At 41.9% G+C, this 27,441-nt stretch overlaps 1 protein-coding gene across 5 annotated transcripts in view; it reads left to right on the top strand.

Annotated features, from left to right (window-relative positions):
• Spire1 (spire type actin nucleation factor 1) overlaps positions 1–27,441 on the top strand; it is a 129,052-nt gene that overhangs the window by 46,871 nt on the left and 54,740 nt on the right. For all 5 annotated transcript variants that reach the window (XM_036204402.1, XM_036204401.1, XM_036204403.1 and 2 more), the window contains exons 3-4: positions 14,112–14,345; positions 19,136–19,261. In XM_036204402.1, coding sequence (XP_036060295.1) covers positions 14,112–14,345; positions 19,136–19,261 — 360 coding nt within the window. The remainder of the gene's footprint in view (positions 1–14,111; positions 14,346–19,135; positions 19,262–27,441) is intronic.

The following is a 27,441-nucleotide window of genomic DNA, read 5'->3' as shown; positions in this document are numbered from 1 at the left end:
CAAATGCTTGTGCAAGTATGAGGGCCTGCGCGTGGATCCCTAGCATCCACATCAAAGCTCGGTGCCTAGTATGTCTGCAGTCTCTTCACTGGTCAGGGAGGAGGGACATGCCAGTCCTTTGAGTCACCGGGTGTTTATTTGGTGATGAGTATCTACAGCAACACTGCTCACAGCAGGTGTGTGGTTTAGCATCAGATATTTTATCAAAAATGTGCGGTAAATAGAAATTATATTGCATCTCACTCCTCACATCTTCATGCAGTAGATGCTACTGTGCCTTCCCAGTCAGTCTGAGGGCATGCTGGGCTCCTGGGCACATCCCTTCCTCTAAGAATGACTACCGCTTTCTTCCCCATTGCAGAAGGCATGGGGGACTTCATCTGACTCACACTCACTGGAAAGTTCTTTACTTCTTCCTCTTCTTTTTTTTTTAAGTAGTGTTGCCTTTGCAAGAGAACCAGAGAAACTTTTCACCGAGACCACGTCCTTGCTCAGCTGGGAAGCACTTTCAAACCTTGTTTTCCTCTTCAGCACTCTCCTCCTTCCTCACTCCCAGCTCTAATTGCAGTTTCCTTCACTGGAGAAAATAGAAACAGCCCAAGGAGAACTTCCACATTCTCCTCCACCCAGTGCACTGCCGAGTCTGCTGAAGTACTCACTCAGGAACAGCACTTCTTCTGCAGGCTGTGATCTGGATGGAAACCAGCAGAAGAGTGGGAACCAGGAGAAGAAAATGGCTCAAAAGGAGGACTGGCACTGTGGGTCTTATGCGGCCATGGTGGATTCAGAGGCTTAATGCTTGAAGGCAGCTGAGGCCTGCCCAGGGCTCTGCACTGAATGGTGGCATGAGCTGCAGCTGTCCCTCCTGAGGAGTTCTGCTGCTGGTCCATGAGTAGACGTGTTGACTCCTGGGACATTTATCTTGTTTTGGAAACTTTAGGAACCACAGTAAATAAGAAGACTTGGACCTTTTGATTGCTGCTAAGTGGTAAAACACTTCCTAAGACTTGAATTAAGCCCAGTATTTTTTAAAATTTTGTGCTTTATTTGTGTGTTTGTGCCTGGAGTTACAGACGGTAGTGAGCTGCCTGGTGTGGGTGCTGGAAATTGAACTCAGGTTCTCTGTGAGAGCAGTCGTGCTCTTCACCACTGAGCCACCTCTCCTGCCCTGCCCCCACATTTTTGTTGTAATAAAATATACATACCATCTTAACTGTTTCAAGCATACACCCTGTAGCATTAAATCCATTTATAGTGATCCACATCTGTCACTGCTGCCTGTCTGCTTCCAAAACTGTTACATAAACTCTGTTCTCAGCAAACCTTAACTAACCTTCTCCCTACTGGTCTTGAATATGTTTTCTGTCTCTATAAATTTCCTTATTCCACATGTTTTATTTAGTGGAATCCTAGCTTTTTGTGTGACTTCTTTTACTTAGGATAATGTATTAGTTTGCTTTCCATTGCTGTGATAAAACACTGTGACCAAAGCCAGCTTGGGTTTATTTAATTTACAGCTTACAGTCCATCATGAAGGGGAGTCAGGGCAGGAACCTGGAGGGGGACTGAAGCACAGGCTGTGGAAGTTTTTGGCTTGTTGGCTGCCCCTTCATGGCTTGCTCAGCCTGCTTTCTCACACAACCCAGAGCCACCTGCTTAGAGTAGACTGGGCCTCCCATATCAATCATGAATCAAGAAAACGCCCCAAAGCTTGCCTACAGTACCATCGGACGGAGGCAATCCCTTAGTTAAGGTCCCCTCTTCCCAGATGACTCTAGCTTGTACGAGCTGACACAAAAACTAACCAGCACACGTTTTTAGGTTCATCCATGATATGCTATGGCTCAGAATTTCAGTGCTGTAAGGGCTTGGTGATGCTTGACTGCATATATAGCCTCAATCTGTTAGTTTGTGACAGTTTCTCATATTGCCCAGTCTGGCCTTGAACTTACTGTATAGCCAAGGATGGCCTTGAACTCCTGATCCTCCTGTTTCAGTGTCCTAAGTGCTGGAATGACAGGCATGTGTCATTTCCCAATCATTTTAAGCAGGCTTCAGTACTACTTAGGAATGTATATGTATAAACCCTTCTCAACAGTGGGAAGTTCCTCTTTCTCAGAGTTGTTCAGATTTGATTGTCTCTGATTTGTTTCTTCTCCATATGACCTTAAAGCCCAGTTTGTTTTCAACTGAAGGAGAGAACCAGTTCCAAAATTCAGTATTTCTTCAGAGAGGCCAGGCAGGTTGTCATGATGACGGTTAGGTTGCTAATGTAGTTCTTCTTTACAGTTTAATTTATTTTAACACCTACTTGAAAAAATTTTTACTTAGCCTTTCTATTAATCAAAACTAAAGTATTATACCTGTGGTTTTTCGTGTTTTAATACTCATAATATTAATGCTGGTATAAGTTGAATAGCAGCATCACTTGGGATTGAATGGTTGGTCTGAGGTCACACATTAGCTAGCAGGTGGAATCCCATCTCACGATTCCTGGTTCAGTGTCCTCTTCACAGAACTCACTCAGCTAGTTTTCAACAGTCTTGAGAGCCAGGATATGTGGCTCACACCTTCAGTCCTAGCACTTGGGAGGTTGAGGCAGGAGACTATAGAAAGTTCAAGGCCAGCCTGGGCTACCAAGGTGAGGCACTACCTGAAAACAAACAAATCTTGAGCCACAAATAATTTAGATGTAATAACATATTGCTAATTTAGATAGTTTGATGTGTAAACAGATCTGTAGTCTTATGTAAATGCTATCCAAATCATTTCTTCACCCCAGAAGTTATCTTTACTGTCGGTTCTTCTACCCCAGCTCCAATTTCCTGTACCTGGAATCATACGGGATATTCTTTTTACACTGCCTTTATTGTTGCTGCTGGCTTGTTTCTTTGTTCTTATTTTTGATTCAACAAGGATTTTTGCAACTCCTCTATGTTATCACATTCTGTAGTAATGTGTTCTTTCTTTTTGTCACCGGCCTTGTATCCCACAGGGTCACGTTAGTCTCTCCACCTGGTGTTGAATAGTTAGGTTGTTTACAGTATGTGCTGTTGTGAGCACTTATGTTTGAATCTTTTAAAAATCCTGTGTATGCTGTGTGTGCATGTAGAGATCATAGGACGACTTTAGGTGTTGGTTGTTGCCTTTTTCTTTGAGATAGGGCCTTTTGCAGTTCACCCCTGTGTACGGTAGGCTGGCTGGCCTGAGGGCTTCTGGGGACTCTCTTGTGTCTGCCTCCCGTCATGCTCTAGGAACAGGTGTGTGCTACTGCTTTCAGCTTTATGTAGGTTCTGAGGATCAAACTCAGGTCCTCATGCTTGCAAGCACTCCACCTGCTGAGCCATATCCCCAGCTTATGTGAGTCTGTGTTTGTTTGTTTGTTTTGAGACAGGATCTCTCTATGTAGCCCTGGCTGTCCTAGAACTTGCCACATAGACCAAGCTGGCCTTGAACTCACAGAAATGTACCCACCTCTGCCTGTGCCTCCTGAGTACTAGGATTAAAATCAGGCCCTGCCATGCCTGGTCTGTGTAAATCTTTTTATAGACATATATATTTATTGCTCTTAGGAAATATCCTGGTTGGGTTTTTGTCAACTTGATCCAAGCTAGCATTATCTGGGGAAAGGAAACTTAAATGAGAAATTGTCTTCATCCAGATTGACTGTAGTCCAGACTGTGGGGATTGGTTGATTGTTGAATTGGGAGGACCCAGCCCACTGGGTTCTGAATAATACAAGAAACAGGCTAAGGAAGCCATGAGGAGCAAGTCAGTAAGTAGTGTTCTCCATGGCTTGTGCTTCAGTTCCTGCCTCCAGATTCCTACCTCGAGTTTCTGCCCTGACTTCCTCAAAGATGGACTGTGATGTGGTGTAGAAGTGTCAGTGAAATGAACCCTTTCCTCTCCAACTTGCTTTTGGTAATGGTGTTTTTATCACAATAATAGAAACCTTAAGACAGTAAATAACTAGAAATGTAAATAACTAGAAACTACTAGAAATGTAAATAACTAGAAACCCTAAGACAGTAAATAACTAGAAATGTAAATAACTAGAAACCCTAAGACAGTAAATAACTAGAAATGTAAATAACTAGAAACCCTAAGACAGTAAATAACTAGAAATGTAAATAACTAGAAACCCTAAGACAGTAAATAACTAGAAATGTAAATAACTAGAAACACTAAGACAGTAAATAACTAGAAATGTAAATAACTAGAAACCCTAAGACAGTAAATAACTAGAAATGTAAATAATTAGAAACCCTAAGACAGTAAATAACTAGAAATGTAAATAACTAGAAACCCTAAGACAGTAAATAACTAGAAATGTAAATAACTAGAAACACTAAGACAATAAATAATTAGAAATGTAAATAACTAGAAACCCTAAGACAGTAAATAACTAGAAATCCTAAGACAATAAATAATTAGAAATGTAAATAACTAGAAACCCTAAGACAGTAAATAAGAAATGTTATTGGTACTTAGTGTGGTAAATATGGTTGACTTTTAAAAGAAACTGTTAGATATTTTTCAATATAGTTGTAGTTATATTATTTTCTGTTCATATTAGCAAATAGGAAAGTACCCACCCTTCCCAATGCTTGGATTTAAAGGCTGAGGACCACTTAGAGGGCATTGTGAGTCCAAAAGGAAAAGAACAACACCGTGAAAGTGCTCCAAGTGATCTACAGTGGGAGGGATGCTGAGAGCCTGGGGACCTTTTGTAATGGCTTGAGTGACATGTGAATGAATAGATGATACATTGACCTAGAAAGTCCTCTAATGTCGGTCAAGGAGTAACTACCATGCATGTGCAAGTCGACTTTTGTAAATCACTTAACTAAGCAACTGGGCCAGCACTTGAAGCAGAAGCCCTGGGGTCAATGCCCCCAGCACTGCACCAAAAACAGCCACACAAGCAGATCAGATGGGAAAGTATTTTTTTTCGGAGGGTCGAGGAAGTCCCTAAGTTGTTTGGGGGATATAATTGGTCACCTGATCACTGCAGTAATCCTGACTTTTGTCTTCCCCAACTTTTTGCTCCCTGCTTCATTACTATTTCCAGACATACAATACGTTGTCTTAACACACACACACACACACACACACACACACACACACACACACACACACACACACCACTCCCCTCTGCCTAGTCTTATAGCCAGCTGATGCCATGTGTTTTTCCTCCTTCTGATATAATTTTCTGAGACTGCTAGGTGCATATCACTGTTTATACACATGCCCTTGCAGAAGTCACGTGGCCACCACCTACCTGAGCCATTGGTGTGCTCTGTGCGTCCCCTTCCTCTTGGCGACATTCAGTGTACACAGCTATGTTTTTCTTCTTTAAGTATTCTCTCTCTTTGATTCTTGTCTTTATTCATCCTCCCATTCCTTCCCTTCCTGTCCCTCCTTTATAGTCTGGTCCTGGGCTTTTCAGGATTTAGTTCCTTCCCTGTCTGTTTTTCTAGACTATTTCACATGACTTCACTGATTTAAGTGTAAAGCATGAAATCTCTTATGGTTAGGCCACATAGCTGTCTACCTAAGGTCTAGGACTGCACTCCCTGTAGGTGGCTGAACTGACCAAAATGCCACCACAGGCCCTACAAGATTCACTTGGACTCCTTCCTACACTTAAAACATTGAAAAGTCCTGTTCATTCTTCCTCCAGACACTCCTTCCTTTGCACCCACTGTTGTTCCATACCCTCTCCCCCTTCAATGTCTCATAATTATCTTAGCAGTTGACCTCGCATCTGGCATAGTGACGTCAGCCTCCATTCCTGGCTCAGTACTGGTAGATGCTATCTGCTTACCATCTCAGAAGGGCTGTATAAGAGGCAGTGAGTTTTGGATCCTCATCTGGCAACTTTCCCTGTGAGTTTAGGGGCTCCAGCACAGATGTTTAGGTTCCTGTTTTCACAGTGATTCCCAGAGTCTTAGTTAGGAATCCAGGCTGTGGCTGTCACTGGGAGAGTTATCACATGATTCCTCCAGCAGTTTCATTTTGTAGCTGGTTAGGATAATTCTAATAGCATGATTCCACAGTGATCTTTCAGGTATATTTAAAATCCTTGCTGTCTCAGATATAGATCAGGAGTCTGAGAATTAGACACGCCGGGTGGTGGTAGCAGCAGCGCACGCCTTTGATCCCAGCACTCAGGAGGCAGAAGCCAGCCTGGGCTACAGAGTGAGTTCCAGGAAAGGCTCCAAAGCTACACAGAGAAACCCTGTCTCAAAAAACAAACAACAAACAAACAAAGAATTAGACAGTCAGAGACACTGATTCCACACATAAAGTGTGCAAGCATGAGAAACCGATTTGATCCCCAGCATCCAGATGTAGTGCAGCACATTCTAGCCCTGGAAGAGAGGCCCGTTGGTCAGCCAGTCAAGCTGAACTGGTTAGCTCCAGGTTCAGTGAAAGATCCCCCTCACAAAACATAAGATGAAGGGGCCCGGTAAGATAGCCAAGTAGGTAAAGCTCTTCCATATAAGTCTGATGACCGACCTGAGTTCTATTCCTGGAGGCCCCAGTGGAAGGAGAAAACTGACTCCTGAGTTGTCCTCTGACCTCCACTGTATGCCGTGTGGCATGCGTGTGCCACATTCTCACACTCATCATATGTGCATACACAAGTAATTAAAATTAAAAGATGAGGCAGAGAATGCTTGGGCTTCACATGAACACATATTACTTGTGCCCTCAGACACACGCATAAGTATGTACACACAGCATATACATGTGCATATACAAATGGAAGTTACAGTGGAAAGCTGCTAGACTTCTAAGAGACGAATCTAAGTGAGACTACTCACATTACAGAGGCATGTGTGCTATCTTTTTTCCTCTTTTAACTGGATTTTATACAGTGCTTAAACTTAGCTGGGCCTTAGCTTGAGGTTGTGTGGGGTGGGGGTGCCTAAGTGTTGCTGGAAGCCTGGTGATACTCCACAACAGCTCATCAGTCTGTGGCTGTCTTTCCGGACACTTCACTCCCTCTCAGTAGTTTAGAACTGAAGGTGGTTTGCCAAGCGCCTGCCTGTTTACCCTTTCTTCCCTCCTCTCTCCCCAGCCCTCCTGCCTTGTTTTGTCTTGGTCAGTGTGTGTAACATGTAGGATTTGTACTACTCAATCCAACGGGAGACACAGATACAGACTCTACCATGCGGAATTAACATTAAACCTAAATAAAGTATTCAACATCCAAAGCATCACATGATACTTTTATTTTTTTTTAATTTATTTAAAAGGTTTTTTTTTTTTTTTTTTTTTTTTGAGCTGAGGACCAAACCCAGGGCCTTGCGCTTGCTAGGCAAGCGCTCTACCACTGAGCTAAATCCCCAACCCCGATTTATTTATTTATTATGTACACAGTGTTCTGTTTGCATGTATCCATGTAGGCCAGAAGAGGGCACCAGATCTCATTACAGATGGTTTTGAGCCACTATATGGGTGCTGGGAATTGAACTCAGGACCTCTGGAAGAACAGTCAGTGTTCTTAACCTCTGAGCCATCTCTCCAGCCCCCACATGATACTTTTATAGTAAATAAATGAAAGTCATGCTGCAGGCTGGCTTCCTGACCAGCTGGTTCCCCAGTGAGAGTCACAGGCAGAGAGAGGTACTAGAGGGAGCCGTGCTCAGCAACGCCTGCCACTGTCTCTTTGCTAAGAGGACAGCAAACGGGCTGGAGAGATGGCTCAGAGGTTAAGAGCGCCAACTGCTCTTTCAGAGGTCCTGAGTTCAATTCCCAGCAACCACATGGTGGCCCACAACCATCTGTAATGAGATCTGGTGCCCTCTTCTGGCCTGCAGGGACACATGCAGACAGAATACTGTATACATAATAAATAAATAAATCTTTTTAAAAAACCCATACATATATGTATAAAAATATAAGCCAGCAAACAAAAACACTGTTTGGGCTGATTTCTAATCTGTTCTTTGCCACTGTGCCTTCTAAGCCACAGCTTCTGTATATTTATTCCTGTCAGTAGACTTCATTCTCTTAGAGCATTGTTAGGTTTGCAGAACAGAGGAGTCACCACACAGTCCTCCCCTTCTCCCATTATGGTCTGCATAATTTTGGAACATTGGTTATTGCTGAAGAACCAAGATTGGTATGTTATTGATGGAAGTCCATAGTATATTAGGGTTCATTCTTTGTGTTGGGCATTTATTGGGTCCTGACACATACACAATGACATGCCTCTCATGCTGTGTCCTATAGATGTACTACTTACATTACTGGTAAAACTCTGGTACTTGACCTCCTCCCTTCCCCTGAACCCCAGCAACCATTGTTGATCTCCTCCAGAATGTGACATAGTTAGAACGATACAACGAGTAGCCTATCAGATCGGCTGCCTCATCTAGTAAAATCATTAAGGACTTACATTTTGTACAATTCCTTGAACTTGATTGATAGCCTTTTCGATTGCTAGGCTCAGGCCTCACTGAGCTGTACCAGCCTTAATTCAGTTCTTTTTATCTGTGAATAATATTCAGGGTCTTGATGGGCTACACATTATATATCCACTTATTTACTGAAGGATGTCTTGTCTGTGTGGGGGCAATTATGAATAAAGTTGCTGTCAATATTTCATGTCTTGATTTTTTTATGTGAACATAAGTGTTCAGCTTATTTGAGTATAATTGCTGGATCATATGGGAAGAAGATGTTTACTTTTATAAGAAACTGCTGAACTGTGGGCATGACATGATGAGCATGCCATATTGCATTCCCAGCATCAATGAATAAGAGTTCCTGTTGGTCACAGCTGGTGAGCTGGCATGCATTTGTCGATTCAGCCACTTCCTAGTCTGAGGAAGAAGGGTGGCTTGAGGCCAGCTAGAGAACCATAGTGAAACTGTCAGAGAGAGAGAGAGAGTGAGTGAGTTTTCATTATTCTGCATCTTGTTAGCACTTGTTGCTCTCAACTTTGGACTAGCCTTTCTACTAAAGGGGTACAGTAGTGACTCATTTTACTTGATGTTCCTTTAAAAATCATAGAATGGACCGCCGCCGCTGCTGCTGCTGCTGCCTTTTTTTTTTTTTTTTTCTTTTAGTTTCTCAAGGCAGGGTTTCTCTGTGTAGCCCTGGCCATCCTGGAACTCACTCTATAGAGCAAGCTGACCTCGAACTCAGAGATTCACTTGTCTCCCTACCTTTCCCCCACCCCCCAGTGCTGGGATTAAAGACGTGAGTCACCACCACCTGGAGAACAACTTCTTTTTTTATGTGCCTGTTGCCATCTACTTCATCTTTGATGAGGAGTCCACACACCATTTTACTTTTTAATATTTATTTTTAATTGTGTGTGTGGTGGGGGTTATGTATACGTAAGTGCTCATGCCTGTGCAGGCCAGAGGCATCAAGTCCACATGGAGTCAGAGTTACAGGTGGTTGTGAGTGTGCCAAGAATCAAACTCAGGTCCTCTGAAGAGCAGTAGTATGTGCTCTTAATCACTGAGCCATCCCTCCAGTTCCTCAAGCTTTTTACAATGTTTCCACGTGACTTGGCCAGTGCTCTTCTAAAGTCAGTTTGACGTTGTTGTCTATGGGAGCTGCCATGTCCAGATGTGTGTCCAAATCCTCCAAATTTTTAGTGGTTTTTCTGGTGGTCACCTCTTGTCCTCAGCTCGGTATACTGATTTTTAGTTCACTTTTAGACTTGTATTTTAGTGTGTAGATTATTGATGCCCAAAATTATTGCTGATAAAGTTGTATTAACATCTACTATATTTGTTTTCTTTTATTTTTTATTTTTGTTTTGTTTTGGGTTTTTTTGTTTGTTTGTTTCTTGAGACAGGGTTTCTCTGTGTAGCCCTGGCTGACCTGTAACTCGCTCTGTAGATCGGCTGGCCTCGAACTCACAAAGATCCACTTGCCTCTGTCTCCCGAGTGCTGGGATCAGAGGCCTGTGCTGCCATTGCCACCAGCCCTACTCATTGTTAATCTTTGTTCTCTGCTCTTTTGCACTCAACGGTCTTTCTGCCTTTTGTGATTTTAAAGGAGCATTTTATATGATTGTGTTTTCTCACCTTTGTTTGAACCCAGCTATACTTACTTTGTTGTTCTCTTTAGTTTAGGGACTGCCCTGAAGTTTGCACTGTGCATTTACAACTAAGTCAAGCCCAGTTTCCTGTACACTCCTCCACCCGCTTTGTAGGCAGCGCAAATGACCTGTCCTACCAAAATCATCCCAGTTCTTCCTCCTGTCATTTGTATTATTTCAGGTTTATATTCAGACACACACACACACACATGAAACACAGGAGATACATATATAAGCACATATAATTAGTGTGGCTGTTACTTTTTTTAAACTATCATCTGTTAGTAGCCGGAATAAAAGTTTTTATTTCACCTTAATTTATTCTTTCTTCAGTAGTTTTCTTTTCATGGAGATCTGAGTTTCTGACTAATTTTTTTTCTTTCTAAAGAATTATCCCCCACTCCACAGGCTAGTGATGGCACCTAGGACATTGTCTTGAGCAATGGTTCTGAGAAAGTCTCCTTCACTTTTGAAGGATAACCTTGCAGAGTACAAAGTATGGGTTGGGTTGGTTTTGTTGTTGTTTCCCTGTAGGTACCGAATATTTTGCTTCTATCTGGCTGAATGCTTTTTGTTGATGCAAGAAACACAGCTTGCTCACTAAAGAGAATAAGAGATGGTTTATTCTGGAGCCATTTTGAGTGACCATGGCCCAGGAGCCAGAAGTTTCATGAGATTTTACAGAACATTGATAGGTACATCAGAGAGGCAGGTACAGCAAGATGAGGGAGTCTTTTCTGTAGGCCTCAGAGGCTATCTGATAACATTCTTAGCTTTTGGGTTGGTGGAGGCCAATGGGTCTGCTAAGTCAATAGATTCCAAGGGTTTTTATCTATTACTCATAGGATGTTAGTGTAGACACACAGGTGTGGACAAGGTGGACTATCCAGGGGGCTAATGTTAGCCCAAGATAAGGTGACTTGCCTCAGGACCTGTATGACATTTTGGTCTTCCCACCGTACTGCAGTTCTGATCAGTCGGACAGTCTCTGCAGACAGTGTCTTTCCTGGAGTCCTTCACATTTCTGAGAGTCGGATGTCCTTCATCCACTTACTTTAATAAGATAGCTGTCCTCCCACTAGCTTCTTTCAAAATGTTGTTTCTTTTATTTGCTGTAATTTGAAAATGCATATCTGATTTCAAATTTTGTTTGTTTTTTTGCATTTTATCCTGCTTCGTGTTTGCTGAGCAACCTGGATCAGAATGGCCTTCCCGCCAAGAATTTGTGTCTGAATTAGTTAGTAGTTTCCTCTTTCAGAGCTTGGGCTGGCTCCTAAAGTCTCTCACTACCATTTCCAGCTACTGCTTCTCTATGGTCTGCCAGGTCCACACTTTCCTGGATACATGAGTTCTAGTGTCCAAGGCTCTGAGGAAGTGGGCAGTGGATGGTTCGTACTTCCTTTTGCCTCTGGGTAGTCCCGGCTTCCGCTGTCTTTGCTGAGGCTGTCTTTGTCCTTGTGGAGTCTCTACCGTGGCTTACTTCTAGTGCTTGTGCCCCCATGCCACTTGCTTTGGGTGTGTGTAGGATAAGGTTTTCCCTAGAGGTAAGTCACTCTGCGATGATGGTAGAGTAAGACTCAGCCTTAGGCTGCCACATTCCATGGCCTTGCAGCCAGCACCTGTAACTACCAGTATCTGGCCCTTCTATGACCCTTCTGTCTTTTTCTGGCTCCCTAGGCCCTGAGTCCCTGTGTTGGGTACCATGCATTCTAGCCCAGCAGTTGGTGTCAGTGAACAGGCCCTGCACTAAATGGCAGCTGCTCCCAGGGTTTCTTCAGTCGTGGAGGACTTTCCAAATCTCCCCTCCATAAGCTTCTCCCCACATCCTTCTGCCCTTCCACTTAGCTGTTCTCTCTTTTTGGAACAAACCAACTTGGTGTTGTTGACTGTATTTTCTTTTAAAGGAAAAAGACCTAAGATGAAAAAGTCTTGACTCTTCTCCCTTCATCAGATCACTCAGAGGCAGCTTCTAATCTGCCATCTTACACAGAAGTATTTTTTAAAAATAATTTCATTGCTTCAAAATTAGAGGTTAAGAATTTTAAGTAATGGGGCTGGAGAGATGGCTCAGCTGTTAAGAGCACTGGCTGCTTTTCCAGAGGTCCTGAGTTCAGTTCCCAGCACCCACATGGTGGTTCACAGCCATCTATAATGGGATGTGATGCCTCTTCTGGCATAAAGTTGATAGAGCACTCATATACATAAAAGAAATCTTTTAAAAAAAGAATTTAGGGGCTGGAGAGATGGCTCAGAGGTTAAAAGCACCGACTGCTCTTCTAGAGGTCCTGAGTTCAATTCCCAGTTAACCACATGGTGGCTCACAACCATCTGTAATGAGATCTGGCGCCCTCTTCTGTATACATAATAAATAAATAAATATTTAAAAAAAAATAAAAAGAAAAAAATAAAAAAGAATTTGAAGTATATTTATTTTAAATGCTTGTTATTATTTCCTCTGGTAATATAGCTTTCAGATTTTGTAGAGTTTGTTGAGTAATTGTGTGAATGCTTTTACAGGGTATTGTATGTGATGACATTGATGCTATTGTGTTTAACTTAAAACTCTTGGGTTAAAAATACTATATAGTTTTTTTTTTTAATCACATCATTGAATAACTAAAAGTAGAATAAAGGAAATGAAGTTTCTTTGCAATTTTGAGGTTGGTAACTGGATAAACATTGGAAACAAGTGAATGTAAGAAAGAGGAGAAGAACAGATTACATTTATTAATTCAGGTACTGTCCTTTTGACATTTAAGGTCTTCAAGAGCTCATGAAATATAAATGTTATTAGTACCCATTTTACAGAAAAATCACCTAAAATAATTTTCCTTGAGCCAGATGACTAGTGATAAGGGCCAGTATTTTTTTTATAAGATTTATTTATTTATTATGCATACAGTGTTCTGTCTGCATGTATGCTTGCACACCAAAAGAGGGCACCAGGTCTCGTTACAGATGGTTGGGAGCCACCATGTGGGTGCTGGGAATTGAACTCTGGTCCTCTGGAAGAGCAGTCAATGCTCTTAACCTCTGAGCCATCTTTCCAGCCCCAAGGGTCAGTATTTTTAATTCTAAATCTTTGGTGTTGTTGACTGTATTTTCTTTTAAATGAAAAAGACCTAAGATGAAATGAATAGTGCTGTTGGTATTATAAAGTAAAATAAAAGCACTACATTTATGCTTGTACTGAGCAAGTGAGAAAGGCAGCATTGAGGAGTAATCTGGAATTCTCCATACTGGCCACATCTGGAGCACTTGTCAGGGTGCTGTTTAGCAGTGATGGACCCACTATTTACAAGTCAGGTTCACATTGCCTAGAAGTATTGTTGATGGAGGTAGTTGTAGGGAGGAATATCTGGTCCTTCATTGCAAAACATAAGTAATTCTCCCATTTGCTTGTATTATTTGAGAGAGATCTGTTTCCAATGAGTGGAACTCAGAGAACAATCAGTATATTGATATGAAGAGATTTCTTGTTATTTCTTATAAATTGCTACTTAGAACTGAATTTTTAGTCTCAGCTACTTTGGGGGATCTATGAAGTCTCTAAACACTGGCATAAATTTTTTCTTTTTGGAAATATAGCAAGTCAGCTCGGTCAGGTTTTTTTTTTGTTTGTTTGTTTGTTTTTTTTTTGTATGAATGGGAAATACTGATCTTAACATCTAGTATAAATTTTTTTTTCCCCAGAGAGGGTTTCTCTGTGTAGTCTTGGAACCTGTCCTGGAACTCACTTTGTAGACCAGGCTGGCCTTGAACTTACAGAGATCTACCTGCCTCTGGGATTAAAGGCGTGTGTCACCACCACCTGGCCATCTAGTATAAATTTAACAAAGTATGAAAAGGGTTTATGGATAGGTTATAATGACATCACACAAAAATTGCAGTTTTCAAAATTTTAAATACATGTGTTGGTAAAATTTTAAGTTTCTCCTTAAATATTAGTTATGTCTGAAATACTGAACATTGTATACCTTACAGTTAGTCCTTAGAATCTTCAATCACCTCCATTCACTGCCTTCTTTAATGCCCGTAGGTTATTGAGTCCCTGGGAATTATTATTTATAAAGCACTGGACTATGGCTTGAAGGAAAATGAAGAAAGGGAGCTGAGCCCTCCTCTGGAGCAGCTCATCGACCAAATGGCCAACACTGTGGAGGCTGATGGTAACACCGATGAGGGATATGAGGCTGCAGATGAAGGCCCAGAAGATGAAGATGGAGAAAAGAGAAACATCTCAGCTATTCGGTCCTATCAAGATGTCATGAAGGTAAGCCATAGTTGACTTAGTGTTTGTCCCTCTATGAGTCATTATCTCATAGTTTAAAAGAGTGGCCTAGTGACTCAGCATTTGACAACAGTGCAGCTGTCTGCAGCCTGGCTGTGCCTTTTGCTGGGTCCTAGCTCTTGGCCACTTGTAGGTGTGTTAGGTGTTGATCATATTCCTGTCACTGCAGCCCTGCCTGGGCATGATGCTGTCAGCTGGCTTCTGCAGTTCCTTTCTGTGGAATGGATGGCATCTGTGAGCAGGTTCTGTACTTGAAGACTGAGCCGTGCCTATCACAGCTGATTGTTAGTTGGTTTTTGATTTTGATCTTCCTATAGGATCTGTATACAGTGGTAAGACTGAAGGGTTTTTTGTTTGTTTGTTTGTGTTTTTGTTTTAGTTCAGTTTTGCTGCCTACCTCAAGGCTAAATGTCTAGAGACGAAAACTAAGACAGATTTGACAAATGAACGGTGAGGTACTCTATTCTGAGTTATTTAGATAGAATCTTTACCAGTTTTGTTGTTGTTTTTCGAGACAGGTTTTCTTTGGGTAGTCCTAGCTTTCCTGGAACTCACAGAGATCCACCTGCCTCTGCTTCCCAAGCACTGGGATCAAAGGTGTACGTGCGCTACCATGGCCTAGCCTTCTTTGTTTTGTTTTGTTTTTTAAGATTTTTTTTTTTTAAGAGAGAAAGTGTTGCATGTAAACACAGGTGCCCAAGAAGGAGGCCAGCAGAAGGTGACAGATGTCTTCAAACTGGAGTTACAAGCTGTTGTGAGCCACCTACGTTGACTTTTCACAAATTTTATTTATTTTAGATAGTCTAGATGTTAAGGCTTATTTTAAAAATAGACATGAAAGGATAGTATCCTAAGTGAAATAAACTAGATATAAAAAGAAATACCATGTTTCCCCTCATGTAAAAAGAAAACAAAACTGATTTGACTATAAACTAGGGTTAGTAAATGTAAGGCACTACAAGTCATAAGCCTGGGTGGAAGTATCATGTCAAACCCCATCAGTGCACACAGGGTAGTCAAAAACAAAATAATTTTCTGAAAACTATATCCAGGCAATGGTGGCACACACCTTTAATCCCAGCATTTGGTGGGCAGAGGCAGGCAGATCTCTACGAATTTAAGGCCAGCCTGGTCTACAAAGCGAGTTCCAGGACGACCAGAGCTGTTACGCAGAGAAACCCTGTCTTGAAAACCAAAAAATAAATAAGCAAATAAATTAATAAAAATAAAATAAACATATTTGATGGTTGGCAGATCAAAAATGACCTGCTAATTCTGTGATGAGCACTGAAACAGTGATGTAAAATGTGAAGAATAGAATAAGGTATTGTAAGAGGTAAAGTTCATGTTCTGCCAGTGGCTACAGGCTTGACAGTGTGTGCTTTGGAAGGACTGCACAGAGAGCAGGTGAGGAAGAGACAGACACACAGGACCATGGTCTTTGCAGCCAGCCCGGTCCCATGCTGATGAGTACCAGGCTGCTCTCACACTACAGGTTTAGAAGGTGAATGGAAATCTTAGAATTCTTACTCAGCAGCATTAGGTATATTGACTTATTTTTTAAGGTTCTTGGGCATGTATCAGTTGGAATGAATTCATTTTACCTATTATTGTTTAGATTTGAGCCACTATGCCTATGGAAACTCTATCATTAAAAGCACACACCTTTAATCTCAGCACTCGGGAGGCAGAGGCAGGTGGATCTGTGAGTTCGAGGCCAGCCTGGTCTCCAAAGCGAGTTCTAGGAAACGCATAAAGCTACACAGAGAAACCCTGTCTCGAAAAAAAAAAAAAAAAAAAAAAAAGGAAGAAGAAAAAAAGCATACTTAAGACATATTTTATAGTTTGGAGGAAATCCACGCCTTTACCAATTCTATTCCTAGCACTTTTGTTGGAGACTATCATAACCTCATTATTTGCTCTTTCGTTTCTGTGTTGGTCAACCTTGCCTGGAAATTTCCTGTTTCTTTAAGTATTCTGACTGTCCTTTTCAGCTAAATGAAAGGGGACAAATTGCTGAGACATTTACAAGTTTTGAAAATTTGAAATACAAGTATCATAAAACCCATCGTGTATGACAATAGAGACAGACATATGAGTGTGCTTTCATTGCAGGGGCATTAAAAACCTCAGTAATGACTGATTGGCCTTGTTGAAAGAGAAGACAGAATTAACTGAGGAAATATGACTGCTCCTTCTCTTTTTAAAAATTTCAGTTATTAGTGTGCATGCGTGTGTGTGTGTGTGTGTGTGTGTGTGTGTGCGTGATGGTCAGAGGACTACTTGTAGAGTCAGTTCTCTCCTTGTACCTTTACATGACTTCCAGGATCACACCTAGGTCATCAGGCATGTGCAGAAAGCACCTTGCCTGCTGAACCATCACACACGCAACTATGATTGCTTTTTTATTGTTAAATGTAAAAACATGAAACTAAGTAGGAATAATCTTATAGGATCTTGAAAATTTGTTTCATTTTAGTGATCAAGATCTCTGAGTGTATTACAAATGCAAACTTTGTATTTTATCCATGCCTCTTGATTATAATGGAAAGAAAGAGCATGTACATAGGTTAAACATAAACACACATAGGTAATTATTTTTCTGACTCATTCTGGGGCTTTTTGCTGCTAATTCTACAGCCACATAAATTGCACACACAAATTAAGACATGTGCTCCCCTTAAATAAAGAATATGCTCTGGACTGGAGAGATGGTTCCATGGCAGAGAACATTTGCTCCCCTTCCAGAGGACTCAGGTTTGTAATAGTCTTTATAGACGTGTTTTTTGTTGGTTTGCTTGTAGTGAATATCTTACACAATTTGATATTGAATTGCTATCTTAGAAAATACATTCTAGGGATGGGGATTTGGTTCAGGAGTAGAGCACTTGCCTGACAAACACAAGCACTGGGTTTGATCCCTATCTCCAGAAAGAACAAAACAGTGCCAAGGAAATCTTTGAATTTGAGTAGGGAGCTGTTAGAGTTAGGCTGTGGGATAACCCCACAAGGGCTCTTGGTAGAGGCTTAGTCCTCACCTCATGGTGCTGTATGACTGAGTCATAGAGGTGCTGTGACAGCTTCCTCAGTGGGTTAGTCCTCTGGGGAGATCACAGTTGGATTGGCCTTGTTGGAGGAAGTCGGCCTTTGGGGGGTGCTTTGGAGGGTGTTCTCCCCCGCTCATTCTTCTCTATGCAGCCTGTCCACCATGACATAGCCACCTTACTGTACCCCATCTTCTCCTCGGGGTGTTTAGCCTCTCACCACACAAGGACCCAGAACCAAGAGAGCCAAGTCAGCCTGGACTGAAACCTAGGAAGTCTCGAGTCAGAGTCGGTCCTCACTCTTTTGTTTTCCTCAGTACTTTGTCACCACAGAAAAGTAACACAGGGACCGTCTGTGTGGTACCAGGAAAAACAAAAAGCTAAGAACCATGAAAAGCAACACAGCTACTGTTGAATGCCTTTTAGTCTTTTGACCTTTTTTTTGAGCTGAGGATCGAACCCAGGGCCTTATGCTTGCTAGGCAAGCGCTCTGCCACTGAGCTAAATCCCCAAACCCTCTTTTGACTTTTGATACTCTTTTTTTATTTGTTTGTCTTGAGACAGGGTAGCTTTAGCTGGCCTGGAACTTAATATGTAAGCCAGGATGACCCAACTCATAGAGTTCCTCCTGCCTCTGCCTCTGGAGTGCTGGGACCTTTGTTGTGGGCCACTCCACCCTCTTTTGACTCTTTTAATAAAATAGTATTTTATGGAGCCCAGGAGGGCCTTGAACCTTCTGTATCGTGGAAGATAACCATGAATTCCAGGTTTCCCTATCTCTACCTACCTAGCAATAGGATTGGTCATAGGCATGGACTCACCTTACCCAGCTCTCTTTTATTCTGTTTAGAAATTGTTAAAAGAGTGTAGATTTCTTTCCAGCAAATATATTAATGTCTAATTTATTAAGAGAAGTTAACCGGGTTTTAATTATAAACGAAGTGCTTTAAAATGTGACTATTGAACATGGATACATAATAATTATTTTATAGAAACATGACATTATTCTTTGGACTCTTAAGAGAGGATACCTTTGCAGTGTAATAAAGGACCTGGTGTGCATTTGTTTCTAAATCATTTGCATCATGTTAAGTTGCATCTTTTACAGTCATCTTGGGACATGAGGACCGTAGACAGCACCTGAGTGCCTGGCCAGCTCTGCCCTCCTCTTTCCCTCCATTTCCACTTCCCCAGGCTCCACAAGGAATCGAGTGTGGGCTTCCAAACCTAGTAGAAGTGTGCTTAGATTCTCCTTGTGGTCAGAAAACAAAACAGGGAGATTCAGGACTCTATTGGAGAGTGCATGGTATTGTGCTGTACATGTGACATAGCAAACTTGTGCCTGGCATGATAAGTGCTCAGGAAACACTGTCCTAGTCTGCTTTCTGTTGCTGCGGTAAATACCATGACCAAATGCAACTTGAGGAGGAAGGGTTCGTTTCATTTTACAGGGTCCAGTCAGTCCACTGTTGAGAGAAGTCAGGCCAATATCTTGAGGAGAAACCATGGGGGAATGTTGCTTACTGGCTTGTTCCCTCTGGCTTGCTTAACCAGCTTTCTTATACAACCCAGACTCACTTGCCTAAGGATGGCACCAACTCATGATGGGACTTACCTTCATCTAAAAGAAAAATAAATACAGGTAGACTGGGTGTGTCTGATTTAATGGTACCTAAAATGCTAGAAATAGTCAAATTCCAATATTTCATTTTTTTTTTTCTCCTGTAGATATGTGCTGCTCATCTCCCAGCTGAGTCGGAGGCACCAAATCATTATCAGGCAGTATGTCGAGCACTGTTTGCAGAAACCATGGAGCTGCATACATTTCTGACCAAAATTAAGAGTGCGAAGGAGGTAGGTACAAATGCTAATATTTATAGACACTGAAATAGGTAGCTTCCATTTTCAGTATTGTCCACTCTGTGCTTTTTGGTTTGGTTTGTCCTTTTTTTTTTCTTTTTTAAATTTATTATATTTGTGTTCTAATTTTACACATCAGCCATGGGTTCCGCTGTCCTCCCCCCTGGGGGCGGGGGTGGTTTGTCCTTTTTTAAAGACAAGGTCTTACTGTATACCCAGCCTTGGACTCGTGACCCTCTTACCTCAGCCTCTCTGGTTTTAGTATTACAGGCGTGTTCTGTCATACATATTCTTGAATAGTAACACTGTAAATCTACTTTATAAAACAAACACTTTGGTAAGGCTCCCTTCTGAATGAAATAAACAGTCTGGACTTGTTTTTGTCTGTTTCCTGTGGCTCTGGCTTGTCTCCTCCTTCCACGCTCCTCTTTTGGTCATTGGGGACATATTAGTACCTCCTTCAGGAAGCTGTGGATAAGGTGGAGACACGCTCTCCTCATTGTTCATCTTTTGAAGTAGACTTCATTGAAGATTTAGTGGAGGATAGCAGAATTCCTGTTGAGATAATCTGAATAATTCGGCTATTCTGTTCATGTCTAAGGTTTAAAAGGTTACATTCAAAGAGAACCATTCCAGTTTATTGAGGAGAGTCCTATTTTATATTGCACAGATGGGTGTGAAGATTCAGAGATCTTACATAAGGTTGGGGATTTAGCTCAGTGGTAGAGCCCTGAGTTCGGTCCTGAGTTCGGTCCTCAGCTCCGGCAAAAACAAACAAACAAACAAACAGAGATCTTACATAAGACTTGGTGGCATCTGCCTTGAGTGGGACCTCATTTCCTGTATGACTAGAGTGTAGAGCTTATACGGAGCACTGGGCTAAAATGTAGACACCTGTGGGGTGTGTCAGCAAGCAGGGAGAAGCTGGCCTGGAGTTCAGTGAGACTTAAGTAGCCATAGTAAAAAGTAGGTGACACATGCAATAAGTCCTTCTTCATAAGCTCAGTTGTGTGGATGCAGGTGACAGTCCCAAGTTTTCTCCTGCTCTGTCTGGGTACTGTTCCTACCGCTGCCAGGGACAGGCCAGGGAAACCTGTGCCTTTTAGAACCACATTTGATAAAGTGGATCCAAGAGCAAAGTTGTCAGAAGCATGAAGAGTGGATTGAGTTGTTGAAGATAATTATACCTGTTTAGATACAGAAACAGGCAGTGCTCAGTCAAAGAAAGCTCCCAACTGAACGTCTCAAACCTGTCTTCAACTAAAGAGTATCAGAGAGTAGAAAAGATTATGTTTTAGGGTTGTCTTGACCTAACCCCTTTGTTAAGAGTGAATTTGCCTTCCCAGAGCTGCGCCCCCCCCCCCCCCCCCCCCCCCCGACTTGGTACAGTAAATTAAAGGAGTTTAAAAATCTTTCCAACAGTAACATTCTCAGAAAACATTTTTGAACTGAAAGAACAGTACACATTTTTAGCATTCCACTCCATTAGCTGGAAAACTTCTTTTTACTCTCTCTCCATGTAAAGAGATGGCCCTTTGGTTAAGAGCACTTTATGCTCCTACAGAAGCCCTGGGTTCCCTCCAGAGTGCTAAGATTAAAGGTGGGACGCACCAGGCACAGACAGTCCTTGTCTCCATGGTGAAAGGGTGAAAGACAGTCGCTTGTTCGCATCTGCTTCTCCAGTGCTCCAGAGGTGTGTCAGTATAGGAGAAGACTTAGTGTACCAGAGAAATAGATCTTGTCAAACCCAGATCTGGGGGAGTAGAGGCAGGAAGATCAGGAGTTCAGGGTTAGCCTCTGCTACAGAATGAATAAAGGCCAACTTGAACCACATGAGTCCTTGTCTGAAACAAGCAAAAGTAGCAGCTTTGTTTTGAAAAATAACATCTTTTTAAAAGAAAAACTCACTTTCAGTTTATAATTTTACATATTGATATTAACACTGATCCATTTTTTAAAGTCTCTATGGATGAAATAAATTCTATTTCTATTATGTATGTATGTATACACCACATTTTCTTTATGCATTCATCTGTTGATGGTCGTTCAGGGTAATTCATGACTTTGCTGTTGTGAATTAGTGCTGTGATAAACGTAGATGTGCAAGTTTCTCTGTATTGTGTTGCATTTAATTCCCTGTGCTACATATCTAGGAGTGTTAAAGTCCAATTATATGGTAATTCATTCTTAGTTTTTCTGAGGAACCTCCTACTGGTTTCCATAGTGGCTGGACTCATTTACATTTCCATCGACAGTGTATAAGGACTCCTTTATGCCACGTCCCTACCAGTATTTGTTGTTGCTAACTGAAAGAGGACACTAGGCAACACTCTTAAGTACCTGTTCTGTTTCAGGGGGCTGTTTCTCTACGGCTTGTCTTTGTCCTCAGATTCTGGTTGGAAATTGAATGATCCTGTTGCAGTATAAACCAGATCACAGCCCTTCTAGCTCATCCCTTCACAGGGATCAGAGGACTTGGAGTAGAGCCAAGGTTTTTAAGGCAACCTGAGGTTCCTCCAGTTTCCAGGACTAAGGCGTGTGAGAGGGGAAAAGAGCAGGTGTGCACAGGTGATTTCAGAAATGTTCATTGCAAGAGGGAACCCTCCAGATACTTCTGAGAGAACAGGCTGGTTCTGACCAGACTGCCCCATTCCTGTCTCTAGGTCTCAGATTTATAGATACAAATGTGTTGATCAAATTTTAGAATGCTGTAGATCTTCACAGAAACCACAGATTTAACTTTTAAATTAGTGAGTTAACTACAATACGCAGTATGGACATTATTTATAGATTGACACTAAAAATAAAGTACTTTCTTTTACGATCTAGTGGTAGATAAATTCCTGAAAGGAGCAATTGTTTCCTGGAGGGGGAAAAACCCACAATAATAGTTAAATAATAGACAAGGCCAATAATTTAGTGTTGTGAATTATTATGTGTGCTTTAAAATTTTTTTAATTTATGAGGTTGGGGAACTGAGGCAGGAGAATTGCAAGTTCAAGGTCTTTTTGTGCAATAGAGTGAGTTCAAGGTCATTTTAGCAAGACATCTTAAAATTAGAAATTTTTTTTTATTGATTGATTTTTATTTTATGTGCATTGATGTTTTGCCTACATGTATGTCTGTGTGAGGACGTCAAATTCCCTGGAACCAGAGGTTCCTGTCAGCCCCAGTCTGAGAAGCAACGAAGGAACTTGGAACCATGGTGAAAGTTTGACAGGACACAGTGGCTGTTTCTAGTTAGGCATGCTAGTGAAGGAAGGCAGGACTCATTCCGGAAAACCAGGGACATGGGCACAATGATTTCATTCCCAAAGCAGTTACTTAGTGTACACACCAGGTAAGAGGTGCTGCATTTGATCATACATTCCTTCAGTCATCACAGAGGGTCATGTGTTAAGTGCTCTTGCTATTTCCTGTTTCCGTGGAGGTGCAGGGTAAACAAGATGCTGGCCCATCTTCACAGCACTCCCGCAGGAATGTCAGTCTCGGAGTCAGCTCAGCACAGTATAAGAAAGCTGGGTGGGTGCATGGAGGGAGCTAATTCAAGACAAAGGCCTTGAACTGCAGTCCAGAACTGACTTTGCTGAGCAAAGTGGTAAATGGAAACAGCCCAAGTGAGGGCTGGGAGACAAGGGCAGGGAGAAAGGAAGAGAAAGGGCCAGCTTCTCAGACTGAGGGCCACTGTTAGGAGGAGCGTCTGTCTCATAAAGGTGCTGCACAGGGGAAATCAGGTGTCCGAAATGGGGGTGGGCCGTAGAGTCTCTATTTTTGTGACTGCTTATTTTGTGAATGCTTTTTTGGCACTGAGCAAACCTCTGTGCATGTTTGGGACTCGGACCTTTGACTTCATTTGTTTAGTGTTGTAGGTGGCTCAACACCTCTGTGTTTAGTCAGGTAGTAAACCTCTGAGCATATGCAGATCACTTTGTCTCCATGGAGATCCGATGAAACACTCCTGAGCAAAACAGATGACAAAGAAGATGAACTTGCATCCTAGGGACAGTCTTCTCTCTGGTGCTATTTATGACTAGCTCTTACAGACAGTAGAGCACTTACAGAACATAGTTAGATGACTGGGGAGATAGGCCATCAGTAACGGGCTGAGGACCTGAGTTGAATCCCTTTATCCCAGGTACAAAAGCTGGAGGCCTTGGCTCACTAGTTTGTAATCACAGGTAGATCCCTAGGACCTACCCTAGTAAGCTTTGGAGCAGTGTGAGACCCTGTCTCAATAAAACAAGGTGGGTGACTCCCAAGGAACCTCCACCTGGGGTTTATCTCTGGCCTGCACACATGTGAACCTATAGGAACACACAGAGAGAAAGAAACAGAATATGGTTATTCTTTAGTTACTCGGTTTTCTAGAAATGAAACTGCTTTGTTTTAAAGATGGCTCTGTTTTAAAATAGAAATCTTGATGAATCTGGGCTCCTCAGGGAACTTGGGCCAGAAAGCAGGAGGAGTGAGGAAGCAAGTTTTGGCTTTGGTGTTTGTTTCTGGGCTGACATCAAGAGGGGCTAGGCTTGAAGGAACAGGAAACCAAGCATGCCTTCTGCAGGATGGAGGGAAGGAGAGTTCATGCTTCCGTTTTTCCTGTGTTCTCTTCTGAAGATCTACACTGGTCCCGAGCAGTTAAGAGAGTAGAGGGCAGGAGTTTGGTTTCCAGCCTGGCATCTGGTGACTCACAACCATCTGTAACTCTAGCACTGGGGGGATCTGACACTGCTGGCCTCTGTGTACAAACGCACTCACATGCACATATCCACAGATACTGCATATAATTGAAAATAAGACGGTTCTTTTTAAAAAGGATAAAGATTCTACTCAAATTAGATAAAAGGCTAGAATTTAGGTTTATGTTTGTCAGCTTTTGACTCATAGTTCTTCTCTATTTTAAAGATTTAGTTTTATTGTGCCTGCATGTTTGTAAGTCACCATAATATAGCCAGTGCCTGTTAAACACTGACGAGGGCATCAGCTCCCCTGGAACTGGAGGTACAGACAGTTCTGAGATACATACACTCTGGGTGCTGGAAACCAAATGCAGGCTCTCTGCCAGAGCAGCCAGTGCTGAGCCATCTCCCCGGCTCAGTCTGTAATTTTCACTCTCATAGAACTCATAAAAGGGAGCCTCAACTACATCTTCTTCACCTCCCATCCCCTCCTTTAAAAAAAAAACTTCTTTAACTCTCTCTTCTTCATTGGAGGATGTCAGGTGTCCTGCTCTATCACTCCCCACTGTGTGCCCTTGAGATGGGGGTCTCTCCCTGAAGCTGGAGCTGGGCTGGTAGCTATCCAGCCCCAGCAGTCCTCCTGTCTCTAGGCTGCTATAATGCTGGGGTTGCGGGCATATAACACTGCTGTACTCAGCTTTTTATATCAGTTCTAAGGGTTTGAACTCAGATCTTCATGCTCCTGCAGCACCTCTCATCCCAAGGACATGTACTTTTAAAGTACTTATCGGTTTTAACTCTACAAGTTAGACAATGTCAACGAGGATATAATAGTTTCAGTATTGAAAAGGGCAATGTTAAATTGTTCACCTTTGACTTCTGATCTGTTATACTGCAAATTATAACTTCTTTGGTCTTTCATATTTCAAATTTTTCTAAAATTGTCCTAGAGAAGGAAATACTTTCCTCCTGCGTCAATACTGATAGCCACTACTGCTTTAAAATGGGATTATTCAGGGTTGAGAAGGACCTTAGTTCAGAACCCCAGCATCAGTCATGGTGGTGTTTGCCTGTAATACTAGAACTAGAGACAGGAGGATCCCTTGGGCTTGCTGGCCAGCTTCTCTTGCCAAATTGGTGAGCTCCAGGTTCAGTAAGAGATCTTGTCTTGCTGGACAGTGGTGGCACACGCCTTTAATCCCACCACTTGGGAGGAGTCAGATCTCTGTGAGTTCAAGGCCAGCCTGATTTACAGAGGTAGGACAGCCAAGGCTGCACTGAGAAGCCGTGTCTTGAAAACAGAGAGAGAGGGCTGGGGATTTAGCTCAGCAGTAGAGTGCTTGACTAGCAAGCGCAAGGCCCTGGGTTCAATCCTCAGCTCAAAAAAAAAAAAAAAGAAAGAAAGAAAAGAAAACAGAGAGAGACAGACAGACAGAGAGGGACCTTATCTCAAAACATGAGGAGAGTGATAGAGGAAGACACCAGCTATTGACCCATGGCCCTACACACACACATGTCCACATGCACCCACATGCTCATGTGCACATCCCAGCATGCACACCCTCCACAAATGATAGTATTATTCTAATGGCTTGACTTTCAAATGTTGAAACAGTTCTCACATGTGACATTGTAAAAACTTGCCATCAAGTTTTTCTAAATGGCTTAATGTTGTCCTAATTTTAACAAAACAGTCTGATGGGAGCATGATTGCTAGATGCCAGTTTGTAGATGTAACTGTCTTGTTAAATAAGAAACACAGAATCAATTGCAGAGTTAAAAACCACAAGGTCAGAGCAAGAGCGGAAAACCTTACCCTTCACTGCTTCTGCTGTCCTTCCTCTCCGCCAGCGAGCTACCTCTCTGTGTCCTATCTTTTTTATAGATTTTCTGTTCTGTTTTCTCATTTGTTGTAAACCCAGCCACTTGACCTCCTCGTCACTGCCTGTTTGTACAGACCTTCAGGTCTTCTATGGTTGCTATTGAGATTAAAGGCGTGTGTCTGCCATGCTGGCTGTGTCCTTGAACACACAGAGATCTACCTAGCTCTGCCTCTCAAGTGCTGGGATTAAAGGTGAGCACCACTACTGCTCAGCTTCTGCTCTGGCTTGCTCTGACCCCAAGGCAACTTTATTAACATACAAATAAAATCACATTTCAATACAAATAAAATATCACTATACCAGTTAGTGTTTAATTGCTAACAATTCACCAGGCAGTGAAGTTCTGGGGTGAGGAACTAAATTGGAAATAAGAATGGCTCCTTATAAATTTTTTCAGAAAATTCTGTCCACATTATACTCTGTGATCTTTTATTACTGAGAAACTGTTCTCAGTAACTTACATGTGTTGTTTTACCTAGTCCTATGTAAGAAATCATGACTTCATGGTGGCATCTTTGATCTCAGTTTATCTTGAATATGACTTTGATTAAAATATCTTTCTTAAAATAGAATTTATGTATGCGTGTATGAAGTGTTCTCAGAGAGCATTTTTTTGGAATTGGCTCAGGTGTTATGAAATGGCTTTGGGTACTGAAACTACATTTTAAAATTTCAAAGTTTTTTTTTTTTTTTTTTTTTCAGAAAATCAGTGTAAATGTTTTTAATCTCACTGCCTCCTGTCAAGCAAATAGGCAAATACAACTGTGTGGTGTACAGACTCCACGTTAGCTCACACTGAGGTGCTTGCTTGTGAGATCAGAGAAACAAAGCCACAGACCTCTCAAACTGAAGTGCAATTTCATCAGCTTTCCTCTCTCCTTGCCTGTCCCTCCCTCAGGCCTGTTCTCAACACCTCTAGCGATACATCTGTGGCATTTCAGTTGGCTGAAATGTATGCCCACTCCTAAAGTGGGTTTATAGCACTTCAAATGGTGAACATATCACTTTTTGACAGACAGAATCACCACCAGATGTCTGTGTGAATGGTAGCCATTTGTTCCTTTTAATTGGCTCATCCATCATTGTCACCTTCAAGGTCTCCATTGCTGCCTGTGTTTTTTCTTTTGTTGCACACGTTGGTGTACATGAGAATGCTCACATTGCCAACAACATTTAAATAATCTCTGTGAGAGTGTCCTTGTGCTTATCACTAATGTACTGCTGTCAAAGGGTTTCACAAGAACATTTTGAATAAAAGATGATGAAAGATGGCTTCCAAGCCCCATACATAGAGCAAATGACACATGGGTTGAAATGGTTATTACCAAGATGAGAAAAATGCTGATCTTTAAAATGTAGGAGACACCTAATCAAAAGGGGCATTTGCATAAGAGCTGACATTGAACCTATTGAAATGAGTTGTACTCTGAGCATTTGGTGTGGAGGTGATTTACAAAGTACATTTTATTTATTTGTTTTTGAAGATGCCAATATATATGCTGGCACGGAGCTATCCTAATTGTTAGGCGAGAACAGTTTCACCAGAAAGGGAAGAGTGAACTGGCATCTGTGTATTCCCAATTAGAGCTGTCTCACCGCATTCCAAGCATAGGCC

Source organism: Onychomys torridus, chromosome 13, assembly GCF_903995425.1.
Source record: "Onychomys torridus chromosome 13, mOncTor1.1, whole genome shotgun sequence".
Lineage (NCBI taxonomy): Eukaryota > Metazoa > Chordata > Mammalia > Rodentia > Cricetidae > Onychomys > Onychomys torridus.
Note: the sequence above shows the minus strand (reverse complement) of the source record. Positions and strands in the feature narration are given on the sequence as shown.